The following is a 17,829-nucleotide window of genomic DNA, read 5'->3' as shown; positions in this document are numbered from 1 at the left end:
CAGCTTTGTTGCTTTTTGACTCTCCGATGTCTCCCATTTTTAATAATAATTAAAAGATTACAGATTCGTTAGAAAATTGCCAAACCTCTCTTTGTTTAAGTCAGTTTGAGACCGCAAAGAATTCTTCTTAAATTTTAGCTTGCCACTTTTTGAACATTCTCTTCCAATCACATGACATAACAGCTCCCATTGCCTTCTGAAGATTAAATTGGACAATATGAGGTGGCGAGCACAAGTCAAAACAACAGTTGCATGGGTGCAATAATTTGTACTAAAAGCAAGTACTTCAGAATGATTTACAGATTGTAACACATTCCCCAGGTTATGTTGACCACAAATGCTGTGTGATCACATTGTGTAAAGGTTAAGTGATTTAACAGTTAACAGATGCATGGTCATTGTGATCTACTGGACTGCATTTGCTCATCTAAGGGGAGTTGGAAAGGAATTTTCCAGGTCATTCCCCTGCCTTTTGGCCCTGAGTTATTCTGAGGGGTTTTGTTTGCCTCTCCCAGGAGATTATATACCTGTAGAGGATTAGGAAGTGTCTACATATGAGGCTCCCAGCATCAAGGGTACAGGGCAGGTTTGATGAACCAGCTGACCTTTTTCTGCACACCGCATTCAACCATTTCGAATAAGCCTTTTGACACATTCAAACACAATTATTCTGTAAATGATTAAGGACCCATTTAGACCGATGGGGCGAGATTTGAACTCATGCAAAAGCCATCCTCATGCACAGAGTTATAATTGGGCCCCATGGAGTCTGATGTGGTTTCACTTAATACTAACAGGGTCCAGAGTTGGAGCTTGATCGGACAACTGGACTGAACCAGAGTGAGATTGCAAAGAGAAATAGATTGCTTCTCAATTAGTTTGGGCCTCAGCACCCAATTCACACGACACAATTTTAGCTTTGGTGTGAAATTTCATTGGGTCATTTCTAAACTTGCAGAGCAAATAAAATTAATTTAGAACACAAGCATGTAACATTTTATTCCCATCCTAATTATTTTCTTGAGATAATGGGCTGTAAATAGTTGTTCAGCTACAAACTACTTTCTTTCCATATGCTGGCTGTAGTGGGGATAGCATTATACATAGACAAACTGTCCTTCCAACATGTTCCTATCTAATTTGCAACTGCATTATGGCCATATTATTCTGGAACATTGCGAACAATTTTCCAATTGAACATTAGCTGCAGGGAATCTCTCTCACAGTCACCATTTATTGGAAAATCACAGGCAACAGGAGGGATTCTCAGTACAACCTTGCAAAATTGGTCCCTTTCTAAATCTATCCACATATTCACAATGTTTATTTTATGATGTAACGTGCTGTGCTGCTTTTTTAGATTTTCTGAAAGGCAAGTTGATTTTCAACACTTGGCTTCCTGGAACATGCTACAGTAACATTACATTCCAACTGGTGGCAGAGGCTAATGTCAACCGAGTTCCTTTAATGGAGTACAGTGCTGTTGGGCATGAGCCAAAACATCACCGAACAGGTAAAAACTTGTTTCATGTGCCTTTCCAAGATGGTGCCTCGGTAACATGCAAGCTTAGTGGTAGCAATGAGAATCGGTAATCCCAGGCCAATTAGATGCTCATCCATTCAGAGAGGACTGAGTGATCTTATTGGCTTTCAGGCAGGGATATCTCTTGGAAGTGTAACAGCCTCAGTGCGGATGAGAGTCGTCTCCTTCACACTAACCTCAGACAACACTTTGCTAAAAGAGAGAGACCATCACTTCAAAAGCGAGGTGGGATTAAAAGTTAAGAGATGAGGCAGGGTTGGAAGGAAAGAGGCAATGAATTACCATTTATCTCTGGTGCTTTCTTCAGATTGGAAATGGATTCCAGGTGTGTTAGATTTAGTTAGATTTGTTTGAGGTATAATAAATCACGTGTATAAAGTGTGTTCCTCGTGGGCTGAGTTTTCCATTTGGCGTGCGCCCGGAATGCCGGAAAGTTAAGTGACGCGCGATGATGTCGGGCGTGTGTCCTGACATCATCACGAAGTCACACGATATTTCGTTCAGTGGATGTGTACTGGAGTCGGCTGCTCACCCTCCGATAATTGAAAAGCCTATGAAAGCCATTAATCACAATGTCCATCCAACCTTACGAGCGGGATGAGGTGTCCTAAAGCTTTTACAAATTAAATAAAAACTTTTTCTGAAAAATAAAAACATGTCCCATCTCATGTGACACAGCCACATGAGGGGACATGTTTCATTAAATTTTTATTGCATTTATTTATTTTTTTAAAAAGTGCTTCAATCTCCCTGAGGCAGCTCAGTGCCTCAGGGAGACTGAAGTGCTCTTTCGTGCACATGCGCGCGAAAAAGCATTGGATCCAGCTCTACCTCCTCCCCCTGCCCGCATAGGTAGCCCCCTGCTACCACTCACGTATTACACTGAGCGAGCCTTAATTGGCCCACCCACCTAAAATGGCGGTACGGAGCCGATCACGAGCGGCACTTGGGTTCCTGACCACCCCCGCCCGCTCCTGCCAAACCCACCCAACAAATGGAAGATCCTGGCTCATATCTCTGTAATGGAGGGAAGACCAATAAACTGAACACACCTGCAACACTTGTGTTGATCAAGCAGGCTACTAAATTCAGGATATGTGTGTAGGGAAGAGCTGTGCTCCCTGTCAATCAATTCACCTTGCACCATCAGTTTTGGAAACCAAGAAGGCAGCTGTAGGTCATCATTTTACTCATCCAGCTAGAAGCAGGTAGTACAGAGTTAACCATATGAATTGAGACCCAGATTGAGAAAAGGCCTTTCAGCCTATCAAGCCACTCCACCACAGATTTCACACTGCCAGTTGTTCTTCTAAGGAGCTTTATTTCCCTGCCTTCCCTTGGGAAAAAAAATAAACAAGCGGTGTTGTAATTATTGTTTATAAAAGACATCTATTTTTTTTTTAAGGTGCCTATTAATTTAACTCAGTTTCCTTCTCTGAGAGCTTGTGTCAGATGTTTACAATCGTTTGAGAATTTTTTCCCCAATTTTTAATGTCGCACAAGGCTTGTGATCTTTATATTTGTGTGCTTATTGTCCATTGGTTATTTCCATCTTTTCTACTGGTTGTCTCCTCTCCAAGCTATTATTTAATTTATTACCTGCTACTATAGAAATTTGTGTTTCATATTACATACAAATACTATTAGACAGAAGTCTCAAAGCTGATCACCATGGAACTTCACATAGTTTTACTAATAATTGTAAAAGCATCAAATATTTTGTAGAACAAAATTGAAGTTTTTACTATCACTGTTATCAGCTTAGCTAATTCTGCATGAATTTTGCAGCAAACATCCTCACACAGAGCTTTGTGGACAAGAATATTTATTGAGAGTTCAGGCACAGATTTGGGGTCAGCAGGATTTTCAGTCCATTAGAATGGATGTCGTGCAGGCTACAAATTAGATGCACTGACCTCCCGGCTAAATTCTCGACATGAGCTCCTGTCATGATAAAGTCTAACGTAGAGGCAACAAATTCTGAGAATACTGCAGTGTGTCAACAATGAAAAAACAATGTACATCACCTGTGTAGAACAAGTACATATCCTTCTCAGCTGGTTTTATAAGTCCTTTTGTCACTGGGCAGCAAAATTTTTTTAAAAGCTTAGAATTAAAATAAAATCATTCGCCCTAGCCTTATTTACTATCTCATCAATAAGAAAATTTCTTTATTTTTCCTTGACAGTTCCCTACCCCCCCAGCAATGTGTTGATGAAGATCATGTACGGAAGAAGTCAATCTGTCGGTGGAATTCATGCTGGCCATGAGCATTTTCTTCTCAACACTAATAAAACTGTTGACGAGGGAAGTAACGCAATTGATATTGAGGCCAATGACCTCGCAGCAAACCAGTCAGTCGGCTGGGGAGATTATAAATTGACCAATGAAGATGGCAAGAGAATGATCACTAATTGGGCACTGGAGTTCCAACCAGACAGCAAAGAGATTTCAGCAAGCGGATATGATTATTTAGATATAATGAATGCCCCTGAAGAAGATCCACAAAATATTATTTATACAACCACAGAGCCTGCGCACTCTGTCACCAATCCGGAGACTGTTTGGCTTGTGCTCGAATGGTTCCCTCCAAAGCCATATACAGCTTATGATGGCTTCAACATTTACATCCAAAGGGAAGGTAAGCTAAGCTAAGCTATCAATAACACCACTGAAAAGTACCACATAAAACGGGTTATTACCTTATTATTATGTCTTACCATGGTTCACTGGGTAGTACACTCGCCTCTCAATCAGAAAATCGTAGGTTCAAGTCCCATTCAAGAGACTTGAGCACTTGACCCAGGCTGATCTTCCTGTGCAGTACTGAGCGAGTGCTGCACTGTTGGAGAATGCCATCTTTCAGATGAGACACTAAACCTGTCTTTCTGCTCTTTGAGGTGGATGTATGGCACTATTTCAAGGAGGAACAAATGAAATCTGTCTCCCCAGTAGTCTGACTCGCATTTATCCCTCAACCAAGATAACTAAAAAAACATTATATTGTCATTGTCAAATTGCTGTGTACAAATTGGCTGCTACGTTTCCTATATTATAACAGTGACTGCACTTCAAAAGTACTTCATTGGCTGTAAAGTGCTTTGGGATTTTCTGAAAGCTCCTTCTTTTCTTTGCAGTAGGTTGATTGACGAGATGGGCCTATAGAAACATAACCCTGGTCTTTGTCCACACTCCCTACACATGGCTTCTCACCCAGATGGTGGATTTAACCCTTTCAGATTGAGGTGCAAGTGTCAGGCCACAGTCAGCCTGTATTTTCTTAGGTGTATATATACACTTTATAAAATACACGTACAGAAAAATAACTAGAAGTGTCCAAAAGAATCCTTCCACTCCTTTCAGGATAAAGCATAATCCCCTTCAATTTTCCAGTGAAGCATTAAAACATGCACTGAACTAGAATCACAATTATCAGGCATCTAGCCTGAAAAAAAGAAAGTATTGAAACAAAAATTATTCTGGCGTTGTTAATTGTATTTCTTCCTCCGCAACTGTTGAGAATATAGAAGCCTTACTCAGAGATACTGAAGTTCTCCCCACTCATCAGAGATTGTACAACTTCATCATGAACGCATCACACACGTTTATTCCCTGAAGGGGACTATATCAAAAATGCACGGTAAACAGTTTCAAAAGATTCAGCACTTTGCACATTGAAGCACGTTTTAATATTTTTCCTTCTCCTGCAGGGAACCCTGCTGAAGTTTTCACAGTAGAAAATAACAGTTATGTTTTTGAGCTGGAACTCCGAGAGGCCGGGAAGTACAATGTCAATGTAACAACAGTCAGCTCCTTTGGAATCTGCCAAACTAGAGAGAGTTCATCCAAGAAAGCCTTGACCTTTTACCTAAGTAAGTACATTGTTGTTGTGAGGCGACTCAATTTCAGGGCCACTTTCAGGAATTGAAATTTGGTCACAATTTTACTAGACCTTTGGGCAAAAGTACTCCACTGAACAGCTCCAATGTAAGACCATGAAGAATTGAATAGGTCTCCCTGTCTCCCTGCCCAATTAGTTTGCCTGAAGCAGAGGCATGCGAATTGCCCATTGAGCAACTATGTAAAACCACATGGGTACAGTCCTGTCCCCTGGAGCATCAGGCAATATGGACATCCCTTGAAACCATTGCCAAAACATGAGTGCCAACAAGAGCTAAGCGTGAGGTTTTGTCTGTTGCATTATCTTTAATTGAGCCAGTTTATAATCAATCAGAGGTGGCAGATCTGAGAACCAACAGCAAGATGGTTCTTCATACAGTGGTGCCAATCTTCAGAAAATCATTTTAGACCTTCTGAAAAATGTATCCATGAATTTCACGTGGGCAGTAAAAGCAGCAAGCTATTTCTTTTTTGTTTTAGAAGCCATATATCTTGCTTTTTCCAGAATAATTTTGTCATTAATTTTGACAGGAAAGTCATAGGCTTGTTGATTTTAAAATATCTCATTAAAGTGGCAGCGAAAGACATTGGCAGTGTGTTTTTTTGACCTGACCGCTGGAACTTTGCCAAGATTCACAGATGATTAGGACAGAGAGTCAGTAGCCTCCACAACACAAGTGGTGCAAAGTGAGACCTTTGACCTTTCTAACCCAAATACAACACATGGACTGCAGAGATTCAGAAAGGCAGCTCACCACCAGCTTCTGAAGAGCAATTTGGGATGGGCACTAAATGCTGGTCTAGTCAGTGACGTCCACACCCCGTGAATGAATGAAAAGGAAAATTCCCAATATTGTGTGATGCAATTTTTGGACATGGCCAAGACAGACATGAGGATCATTTAAATATAATATCGATCTGTGGCACTGTGCAGAATTTCACAATTTCCTCTAAGGCTCTGCCCCATATAAAATGGACACATTATTGTTAAATGGATGAAGTCTGGGATATTTGTTGAAGAAAGGTACTGGTCTTTCAGTTAAAGTTGAAGTCTGATTTTGGGGCTGTTTTGGCAGTGAATGTTTATCTGCTTGCTATTGACATCCTTTGGGTTTTTTCTGTCATTTTACTGAAGCCTTCAATTTCTTATGCAACAACTTCCTCCGGTCTTTTTATTTATTGCTGCAGTACAGGTTGCAGCCCAGAGGATTGGGTAGATGGGAATTCCTTTCGTTGTTCTCACAGTGCTATATTAATTGGTTGAATTGGAACAGCTCATGAGGGGTCAGCACATTTCAGATCCACAACTCCTCAACTGGTTTGTGTTTCTCAATACCTAAAGACCAGCATTTATACATCATCTTGTCTCAGTTAGGTATGACAGAGAGGACTTGTCTTCACCACCTCCACTTCACTGTGGATGCAGTAAGGTGAGCTATGCCATCTGCTATGGACTGACTTAAAATAAGCCTCAAAGACTGAGATAGCTATCTCTGTAAATGTAAATAACATGATAAAGCTTGTCTGTAACTGGATCCTCCCGGATCATTGCAGGGCACATCTGCAAGATAAACCAGACTGATGTTCATACCACCTTAGTTGGTGCTTTTTGAATTATGCTCTATACCCAGATTGTTGCTTCATCCCTAGTGTACTTCTCAGTCACAGCCTTAGATCATAGACTATGAGTCCCTGAGTAGAAGGGGAGTTGCAGTGGAAGGCTAATGTTGGGTAGTATGGCCCTCTTAAGGTGATGATATCCTTGAACTTTTGGCTACAAGGGTTATGAGATGTTTCTTCAACACACAGCTGTTGGGAGGAATTGTCAAGAGGTGCCCATTCACTGGAACCTCATCAAACCTTTGAGGGACCTGCAGAGGCTGTCCAGACAATCAGAGAGAAAGGTGCCACATCAAACTTTTCACTTGTCATATCCCCAGTGCTGAACAACTGATGTGGAGAGCTAACAATCTGCAACTGAGCAATAGTAAAGTGTCTCCAATGTGGAGACATCTTCTTAATGTTTCTTCCCAGTTTCAGTCTCCTGTAGGTGCATACCCAAGGAGTTAACCCTATCAATCAGTGTCTGTGAAACAAGACGGATTCCACCCCCCAGCTTTTTTCCAATAAGTTATATAGATGTTTCTTTTCCCACCTACTTCCATTATATTTAAATGTATTTCCATCCATTGTTTTATCTCTACCTTTTAGCCTTTTTTGATTCCTTCACCCCACCCCTGCTAGGGCTATCCCCTTGCTTGTCCTGCTTTCTATCCTTAATTAGCACATTCCTTAGATAATATCACCACCTTCAACACCCCTTTGTCCTTTTGTCTGTGACATCTTTTGGCAATCTCCACCCATCACTGGCCCTCTATCCAGCTCTATTTGTCCCACACCCCCTTAAACCAGCTAATATATCACCTCTCTTCTATTTTTACTTAGTTCTGTTGAAGGGTCATTCGGACTCGAAAAGTTAACTGGGTTCCTCTCTGCAGATGCTGCCAGACCTGCTGAGTTTTTCCAGGTATTTTTGTTTTTGTTCTGTGAAACAAATTTCACTACCACCCTCTCATGCTCTTTTTCCGCTTAAATTCCTTAGCATCCTTGCTCACTCTTGCACATTTAGAAAGATATTAGCAAAGACCTAGTCATCATAAAGGGGTTTTGTGGCGCAGTGATAGTATCCCCTCCTCTGGGTTCAAGTCCCACTTCAAGACTTGATGGCCATGGAAAGTATGTTCATAACGTAGCCAAACAGGTTGATTATCAGCCTGTAAACCCTTCCAATGGCAGGCGGTAAGAGCGGGAGAGTTTCCTGGTCAGCCATACTGCAGAAGGCAATAGCAAACCACTGCAGCACTTTGCCAACCATAATGATGGACCAATCTAATGGAAGATCATGGTGGCCCATGCCCTCTTAGAGCATGGTGCCTGGAGGAGGAGGAATCATCCCAAACAATAGCCTTGCGCTGAAAAAACATCTTTCCAGGGTCAGGATTTTGTAAATTGCTAAGCATGGTGTCTCTAGTGGCAGTAGGTGTTGCATGCTGAGCTTTGACCTGCACTGTCTAAGGCGTGCCCCACATTAAATGTACCATCCATTTTGTATTATGAATATTGTGAAAAGGAGTAAATATTCTTTGCATGTTATCTTCCTTGGGGTGTAGAAGAAAAGCCTTTACATTGAGACTACACCTTCTATGCATGAAAAGCAACCATACCTACAAGGGCTGATGCACTTATCTTGGAATGTCAGATGTTAATCCTCCGAAAGCAGGAGTTCCAAGAAATTGTCAATTTTACTCACTGGAAGTCGTACTTACTGCTTTACTTACTACTGTACTTACTACTGTCTCATCTGACTCCTACATTTTTCAACCCTCTGCCCTCAGCTCTGATGCGAGAGAAGGTGTGTCATTCACCAAAGACATATCTCTCTATGTCTTCGTTATGGAGGTAGAGAAGGAGGAACAGTGGTATGGATTTGGGTTGCACATGGCTCTGGCAAGAGGCTCTTAAGATAAGGTTGAGAGATACCAAGTGCATAAAATGCATTGATGTTGAGGAACGAACTTGAGGACACTTGCAGTCCTCAAGTACTCTAATGAAGATTTCAGGCTTTAAAGAGGCTGTGACACCAGGTACTGCTGCATCTGGGGACTGAAGTTGTTTCATGCACTTTTAGAACACCATTAAACCAGAACTTACAGCACTTCATAAGCTAATTAACTTAGCCGAGAAACTTGTGTGCCTCTCTCTGCTGGTGAATGGACAATGAAGAAATTCAGCATCTGTTGTGTATATCTCTTCCCAGTTACTACACATCACAGTAATGCCAAAACACTGAGTTTCCCTTTTAATGGCAAACAGCAGCTCTTTAAGTGCTTCTGGGTTCATCCAGAGACATGCAGGCCTCTCTCAGCCTTTGCTCATTTCTGACAGAGTGAACAGTTGGAAATGAAAATGAAGAACATAAAGTTCAGCGAGGCCAGCCCCTCCCTCCTGTAAGCATAGGTGCCCCAACATCACATGGCAGTAAAGCCCCATTTTTCCGACCTGTTATATACATACAACTAAAAGCTCTTGAGCATTAACAGGTTACCACTGTGAGGTTACAATAACCAAGCTTGACTGTACCTGACAGTGGTGCTATTAGATTTGCCTTTTTCCCTTTGTGTCTGACATTGTCGACCTTTTCCTTTTATCTATGTTTCTTGAAGGAAATACTGCTTCAGTCAATGGGAATCTCATTCCTTTGATTTGCTGATGGAGGCTTGCGGTTTGTAGAAACAATCCTTTGAGTATGACCTTGTATTCCCAGGGGAAATGGGAACTTATCCAACTTATTCTCCTGGGTGGAACTGAAGGAGTGGGAGTAGGTCTAAAGCCATGTGATGAAAGAATGCTTGCAGCAGTTCAGTTCCAACAAAAACCCAAGAAAAAGATTTCATTTCTAGCAACAGGAGGTCGAGGGGAAATATTGACCTACATCTGTATATCAGTAATCAATAAGAAGCCAGCACTTGTTTCCATACCAAGGTCAAGTAGTTTGAAGGGTCATTATCTTTAGTGAGAAGATCAGAGTGGACGGTATAGACCCCAACAAGGATTGTCCTGAATTGGATCTAGTGATTGAGAAGCCTTTGACCAGTCAACTGGATAGCCTCCGAGAAATGCACTTTCTTTCAAATCCTTCACAGTGTTTCTCAGCGATATCTTTCTCACAAGAAGCAAGGAGTATACAAAGCTTAATCCAACCTCCACCCAGACATAACCATCTACTCATTTCAGTTCCAACTGTGGGTGGTTGATGGAGTGTTTCCTCATTAATCCTGTGGATTATAAATACAACAGGAATGTTCAAACAGTTTGAGTTCTTGATCATCCTTCAATGAGTCAGTGTAGAATTTGTAGAATTCGGATTGAGGGAAGTAGGAAAGATGAGATGAATCAGGCAACATTAAGTAATGGAAAGCTCAGTTATTATAACTTCAACCATCTGTTGATTCTTTCAAAGTCACATCATCTGCCTTTAGATTGAATTTTGCAAAATGGAAACATCACATCAGATAAAGATCTGGCACTTTAGTAATACTGTGTTTCAGTGATGCCACCACAATGTAGGTTAGCCTGATTTTCCATTGAATTCCTGGCTTGCGAAAGAATTTCTCTTCTCACTAGCCAGCTTTATTTTTTTTGCTCTTTTTTTTTATCCTTAACTTTCTTTCTTTGTCTCTTCTACTTTCTTTTGCAATTCTTACTTTTTTGTCCCCTCTTTATGTTTCTCAATGTCTGTCTCACTCACCAGGTGGAATTTTGTCCCCTCCCCTTGGTGAGTTTGGTGCTGGTCCCGCATTTATTCAGGCCCCCATGGCGAGTTTGGTGCATTTAGTCAGGCGGGAGGGTGGTGGGTGGGACCCCACTATCTTTCCTTGTCCACAGTGATTAAGGCTGTGACAGGAAGGCCCATGAACAGACTCCCCTCTCTCTCATCAATTGAGGGCCTCAAGTGGCCAATTGTTGCCCATCTAAGGGCCTCATCCCACCAACTCTGGTATTAACCCAGCAGGCAGTGGGGATCTTGTCACACAGGGAGCATGACAAGCACACCTTGGCGTGTTTGCTTGTAGGGTCCAGGGTATTGGGGGAAGGCACTCAGTCCCCTGATCAAGGGATCCGGCACCAGAAAGGGAGGTTGGGGAGGAGGGGGGTGGGTGTGGTGGGTGCTGCTGACTTGATGCTGACTCACCTTCGCCCTCCCCTGCGACTCCTTTCCCTCCATTACTCACCTGTGCCTATGTGCCTGTGTCCCTCCTCGATCCAAGGCCACGGGTGGGTGTACTACCAACAGCCACTACCTCTCTGGTGTCACTGCTGAGTACAGAACAGCTGTCAGCCTCTGATTAGCTGACCACTCTCAACAGGCAGGACTTCTGCCCTGGAGTCCTTGATCCCGTGGAAGGCCCAACACTGGCCTGTTAAGTGTGTAAGTAGCACAAGATGCAGCGGGCCTTCTTGAAAAGCAGGGTCTCACCTGCTCTCCAGCCAGTGGCAGAGACCCCCAGGCACAAGATTCAATCCATACTGTCACTTTCTTTTGCTTTTGAGATTTCATGACAGGCCCTTAAAAGTGAAAAAATTGCTGCGTGGTCATATTCTTGATGTCCACTTGGTGTCAGCAATAGCTTGGGTTATGAGTTCAAATCCAACTACTACTTGAGCACATAATCTGAGATAACACTTTGACGGAGAGAGATTGCTGCCTTGTCAGAGTCTTTTGATTGTTATTTTAAACCAAGGCCTTATATGAATGCGCGAGTAGATGGAAAAAGAGAATTCTTGTGTTTTGGCCAACTTTTCTGAAGCACAATATAATCAAAAATGGATTACCTGGTTGTTCATTTACTGTTTACAAATTGTCTTCCATGTTTCCCTACATAACACTGAATGCTTCAACAATATTTCATTTGGTGTAAAATGATTTGGAATTTCCTGATGACATAATAAGGCTCTATGTAAATCAAATGTCATTTGCTTTTTATTTGCCACTTATCCTGGTGATTCCTCAAGCTGGTTCAGATTCAAACATTTGACTCACCATTATAGGAATGTAGGGCAGAATTTTATGCTGGCAGGATTTTATGGTTCCGCCGAAGGGAATGGGCTTTTGACTGGCTCACTGCATTTTACAGCCCTGCCCCCGCAGCAATGGGGCCATAAAATTCCGCCCATCAAAAACCTATGGCGCTCAAGGAGGTTATTCAGCTATGTTCTTCTCAAGTCAGGAGAATTGTTTTTCTTGAAGAATATTTGACTTAACTTTCTCTTTGAAGGTCCTTCTGGGAAGTGGTTTAAGGAGGTCACTGAAAGTCCTCAGAATGTTGTCGTGAAGGTGCTGAACTCTATCACAGCCCTTGTATCTTGGACCCACTCGCAAGAAAACAACTATGATAGTATTGTGTCGATTGTATCTCTCTCTTGTCAACAGCAATTAGAGGGCCGAAGAATTGAATCCCTTTATTGCTCCAAGGTATTGACTTGTGTTAACTATAGAAACATCATTAAATAAAGTGAGATTGTGTGCTGTGAAAATGCTTATCAACCCAAAGGATTTAAGTATGAAAGTCGCCCCAAATTCTTCCCGCTGCCACCATTTTGGATCATGTCTTGCTCAATTTTTAGTTTTCCATACACAATATCTCATTTCCTCATTGTGAATGCAAGTAGGCAAGATATTCTCAGGCACTTGCCAATATCTTACGAAAATGTGTGTCCAATTTTCCCTCTAATTTGCTCTTTCCTTCCTCTGTTCTCTGTGATGAGGTGTCAAATTTATACGCCTCACCTTATCACCTCAGATCCAGTCTTCTGGACAAGAAACTATACCCTACACTGTGTTCTGAAATAGGATTTTATTGCAAGGAAGGAGATGCTGCCAAAGCCATAGTGAAAGAAGAGGTGGTTGAGACACTCTGGCCTGAATTTTCATAAAGATAGATGGCCCCAATGGCAGTGTCAGCCCAAATCCAGACGTCCCCACCCTTGAACACGCAACCTACCATTTTCAGAGGTTGGGGGGAATTGAGGTGGATTCTAATTTGCACATCTGTGGTTCACAAAGGCAGCTATACATGTTAAAGTGCAGTAGTCTCAGGTTGATCTGTTTTTCGCTAGTGGAATGTCCAAAACATGACTTATGCACTTCAGACCTGGTAGGAGCAGGTATAAAGCTGCCAGAATTATTTGGAGAGGTATGGTACCTTTTAGATATGGTCCTTGGAGAGCTCTGGGGGAGGTCAGGTGCCCTTTGGCAGAGGTAAGTTGCCCTTTGTGAATGTTAATCATAAGTATGAATATGCATTAAAAGTGCTTAAATGCATTGGAATTGTCAAGCTCATCGGAACTGTCAAAAGGAGCTGTCAAGCTGGCAAGGCATTTAAAACTCCTGTTCTTTAAAGATTTGAAAAAACTGTCTGCCATGTTAAAAAAAAAACATAGTGCATGCTATTTCACACTGTCAGTTGACATTAGCCAGAGGGATTTTAGTACAGAATTAGTGCATGACTGATTTCATAACCTTTCATTATCACAGTAGGGTACCTGTTGATTGATGACTTCAAGTGATTGTAAACTCTTTGAAGTAGGACTATGAATTACAATTGTAATGAATTAAAGGAAGTTAAATGTAGTTTCTATGTAGTTAAATTGGTTTCCAACAATGAGTGTTTTGACACTCAAGAATTTTATTTTATCTCATCTCAGCATGGATATTGGGTGAGTTGGCATTGTAGGTGTAAGGGCAAAGGATGGTGGGTGGGAAGCATGGATTAACACTCCATTGGCATAGGGGCTATAAAGGCCCGTGGTGGGTAGGTGGGATGAATAATTTGCCATAGAGGCTATAAAAGGTCATGAGGGGCATAGGATGGCAGGGAAGGTATGAGGGGCGAGGGCTGGAGGGCTCTTTTATGTTTTACTTTACACCGGCACTTTGTCAAAGTTTAACATCGAGGCTGGCTTTTTGCTCACCCTGCCTCTGCACCTGGCAGCCTCTCTCTGGGGTCATCCACCACTTCACCCATTTTCACCCACCACCTCAGACCGAAAATCCGATCTGCCGGGGCATTTCTCCTGGATTGATTTGCGGAGGAGGGAATTGTCCCGACTCTGCACTCCTGACAGGGGAGTGAAAATTCAGGCCTCTCTCTATTTCTTCAGGTACCATGCCCTGAAAGCGCGTTGGGACCATGAACTTCTCCACTGGCTCATAGTTATGGACAGGATACTGCAATGGTTTGTTGTTGCCTTCTGCAAATGGCTGACAGGGAAAGTCTCCTGTTCTTACCATCTGCCATAGGTGTATCAGAAGGAACTGGAGATTGTTAATCAACCTGTTTGGCCATGTTATGAATGCACCTTCTGTGGTCATCAAGTTTTGGGGTGGGAATTGAACCTGGAGCATCTAGCTCAGGTGTAGGGACGCTACCCACTGCATCACAAGACCAGTTAAGACACTTGACGGGCTTAAAAATTGATGAAGATTAGGTATTAAAAAGGTTGGCTGTACTTAAAGTTAATAAGTCACTAGGACCGCATGGGATGCAACAGGATGCTGAGCGAATTAAGGAAGGCAATTGTGGGGGCATCGGCCATAATCTTCCAATCCTTCTCAGATACCGAAGTGGTGCTGGAGGACTCAAAAATTGCAAATGTTACACCCCTGTTCAAAAAAGGGTGCAAGGATAAACCCAACAACTAAATGCCAGGCTTAGTATCAGTGGTGGGAAAGCTTTTAGAAACAATAATCCAGGCCAAAATTAACAGCCATTTAGACAAAGGTGGATTAATTAAGGAAAGCCAGCAAGGATTTGTTAGGGACAAATCATGATTAATCAATTTGACTGAATCTTTGATGCAGTAACAGAGAGGGTCGATAAGGGTAGTGTGGTATACATGGACTTCCAAAAGGCATTTGATAAAGTGCCACATAACAGGCTTGTCAGCAAAGCAGAAGCCCATGGAATAAAAGGGCCAGTGGCAGCATGGGTATAAAATTGGCTGAGTGACAGCAAACAGCAGAGAATAGTGCTCAATGGTTGTTTTTTGTACTGGAGAAAGGTGGCGGAGTTCCCCAGGAGCTGGTATTAGGCCCACTGCCCTTCTTGGTCTATTTTAATAACCTAGACATTGCTATGCAGGCCATAATTTCAAGACTTGTAGATGACAGAAAACTTGCAAGGAGGGTAAACAGAGGAAGATAGTGTTAAACTTCAAGAAGTCATAGAGAGGCTGGTGGAATGGGTGAACACATGGCAGAAGAAATTCAAAGCTGGGAAGTATGAAGTGACTAGGAAGAACTAGGATAGATCATATAAGATAAAGAATACAATACCTAAAGTGGTGCAGAGGGACTGGGGATAAATATGCACAAAGCTTTGAATAGCAGAGCAGGTTAAGAAAGTGATTAATATGGCATAGAGGATTCTGGGCTTTATAGAGTATAGTATAAAAGCAAGAAAGCCTTAATAAGACACTAGTTTGGTCTTAACTGGTATATTGTGTATAATTCTGTACACCACACTTTAGGAAGGATGTGTAAGCATTGTAGAGAGTGCAGGAAAAATTAACAAGAATGGTTCCGGGAATAACAGCAATTACTTGGGTAAATTGGTGAAGCTGGAGCTGTTCTCTTTAGAGAAGAGAAGGTTGAGAGGAGGTCTGATAGAGGTATACAAAATCATGAATGGTTGGGAGAGAATAGACAGGGAGAAACTGTTCCCATTGGTAGAAGGGTCAAAAACCAGAGGGCAACAATTTAAGGTGATTGGCAAAAGAACCAGAGATAAAATGAGGAAAACCTTTTTTGCACATTGAGTGGTTAGGATCTGCGGTGATTGTACAGCGAGTGGTTAGGATCTGCAGTGATTACACAGAGAGTGGTTAGGATCTGCGGTGATTATAAAACAAGTGGTTAGGATCTGCGGTGATTATACAGCGAGTGGTTAGGATCTGCAGTGATTACACAGAGAGTGGTTAGGATCTGCGGTGATTACACAGCAAGTGGTTAGGATCTGCAGTGATTACACAGTGAATGGTTAGGATCTGCAGTGATTATACAGCGAGTGGTTAGGATGTGCAGTGATTATACAGCGAGCGGTTAGGATCTGCGGTGATTACACAGCGAGTGGTTAGGATCTGCAATGATTATACAGCGAGTGGTTAGGATCTGCAGTGATTATACAGCGAGCGGTTAGGATCTGCGGTGATTACACAGCGAGTGGTTAGGATCTGCAGTGATTATACAGCGAGCGGTTAGGATCTGCAGTGATTACACAGCAAGTGGTTAGGATCTGCAGTGATTATACAGCGAGTGGTTAGGATCTGCAGTGATTATACAGCGAGCGGTTAGGATCTGCAGTGATTACACAGCAAGTGGTTAGGATCTGCAGTGATTATACAGCGAGTGGTTAGGATCTGCAGTGATTATACAGCGAGCGGTTAGGATCTGCGGTGATTACACAGCAAGTGATTAGGATCTGCAGTGATTACACAGCGAGTGGTTAGGATCTGCAGTGATTATACAGCAAGCGGTTAGGATCTGCAGTGATTATACAGCGAGTGGTTAGGATCTGCAGTGATTATACAGTGAGCGGTTAGGATCTGCGGTGATTATACAGCGAGCGGTTAGGATCTGCAGTGATTATACAGCGAGCGGTTAGGATCTGCAGTGATTACACAGCGAGTGGTTAGGATCTGCAGTGATTATACAGCGAGTGGTTAGGATCTGCAGTGATTATACAGCGAGTGGTTAGGATCTGCAGTGATTACACAGCGAGTGGTTAGGATCTGCAGTGATTACACAGCGAGTGGTTAGGATCTGCAGTGATTATACAGCGAGTGGTCAGGATCTGCGGTGATTACACATTGAATGGTTAGGATCTACGGTGATTATACAGCGAGCGGTTAGGATCAGCAGTGATTACACAGCGAGTGGTTAGGATCTGCAGTGATTACACAGCGAGTGGTTAGGATCTGCAGTGATTATACAGCGAGCGGTTAGGATCTGCAGTGATTACACAGCGAGTGATTAGGATCTGCAGTGATTATACAGCGAGTGGTTAGGATCTGCAGTGATTATACAGCAAGTGGTTAGGATCTGCAGTGCACTACCTGAGCATTTGTTGGAGATAGATTCAATCAAACATTCAAAAGGGAATTGGATAATTATCTGAAGAGAAGAAAATTGCAGGACTATTGGGAAAAGACAGGGAACTGAATATAAAACCATAAAAGCATAAGAAACAGGAGGAGGAATTGGCCATTCAGCCCCTCAAACCTTCTCTGCCATGATCTGACTGTGGCTTTAATTCCACATTCCTGACTGCTCCCCATGACCCTTGTTAATCAAAGATCTGTCTAACTCAGTCTTGAATATATTCAATGACCCAACCTCCACTTTACTTTGTGGAAGAGAACTCCAAAGACTAATAACCCTCCGAGAAGAAATTCCTCCTCATCTATGTCTTAAATGGGAGACCCCTTATTTTGAAATTGTGCTCCCTAGTTCTAAATTCTCCCATGAAGGGAAACATCCTTTCAGCATCTATTCTGTCAAGTCCCCTCAGAATTGTATTTTTCAATAAGATCACCACTCATTCTTCTAAACTCCAATGAGTATTGGCCCAACCTGCTCAACCCTTTCTCATAAAACAAACCCTTTCATCCCAGAAATCAACCTAGTGAACCTCCAATATAAGTATATCCCTCCTTAAGTAAGGAGACCAAAACTGTATGCAGTACGCTAGGTGCGGTCTCACTAATGTCCTGTACAGTTGTAGCAAGACTTCCTTACTTTTATACTCCTTCCTCCTTGCAATAAAATG

At 42.3% G+C, this 17,829-nt stretch overlaps 1 protein-coding gene across 1 annotated transcript in view; it reads left to right on the top strand.

The window, feature by feature from the left end:
- Positions 1-17,829, top strand: part of ptpro (protein tyrosine phosphatase receptor type O) — a 139,795-nt gene that overhangs the window by 39,365 nt on the left and 82,601 nt on the right. Inside the window, exons 4-7 of the mRNA XM_041203103.1 lie at positions 1,361-1,513; positions 3,732-4,184; positions 5,254-5,415; positions 12,280-12,476. Of these exons, the coding sequence (XP_041059037.1) occupies positions 1,361-1,513; positions 3,732-4,184; positions 5,254-5,415; positions 12,280-12,476 (965 nt within the window). The remainder of the gene's footprint in view (positions 1-1,360; positions 1,514-3,731; positions 4,185-5,253; positions 5,416-12,279; positions 12,477-17,829) is intronic.

Source organism: Carcharodon carcharias, chromosome 13, assembly GCF_017639515.1.
Source record: "Carcharodon carcharias isolate sCarCar2 chromosome 13, sCarCar2.pri, whole genome shotgun sequence".
NCBI classification, from domain to species: domain Eukaryota; kingdom Metazoa; phylum Chordata; class Chondrichthyes; order Lamniformes; family Lamnidae; genus Carcharodon; species Carcharodon carcharias.
The sequence above is the reverse complement of the archived record's forward strand: the minus strand, read 5'-3'. Positions and strand labels throughout refer to the sequence as shown.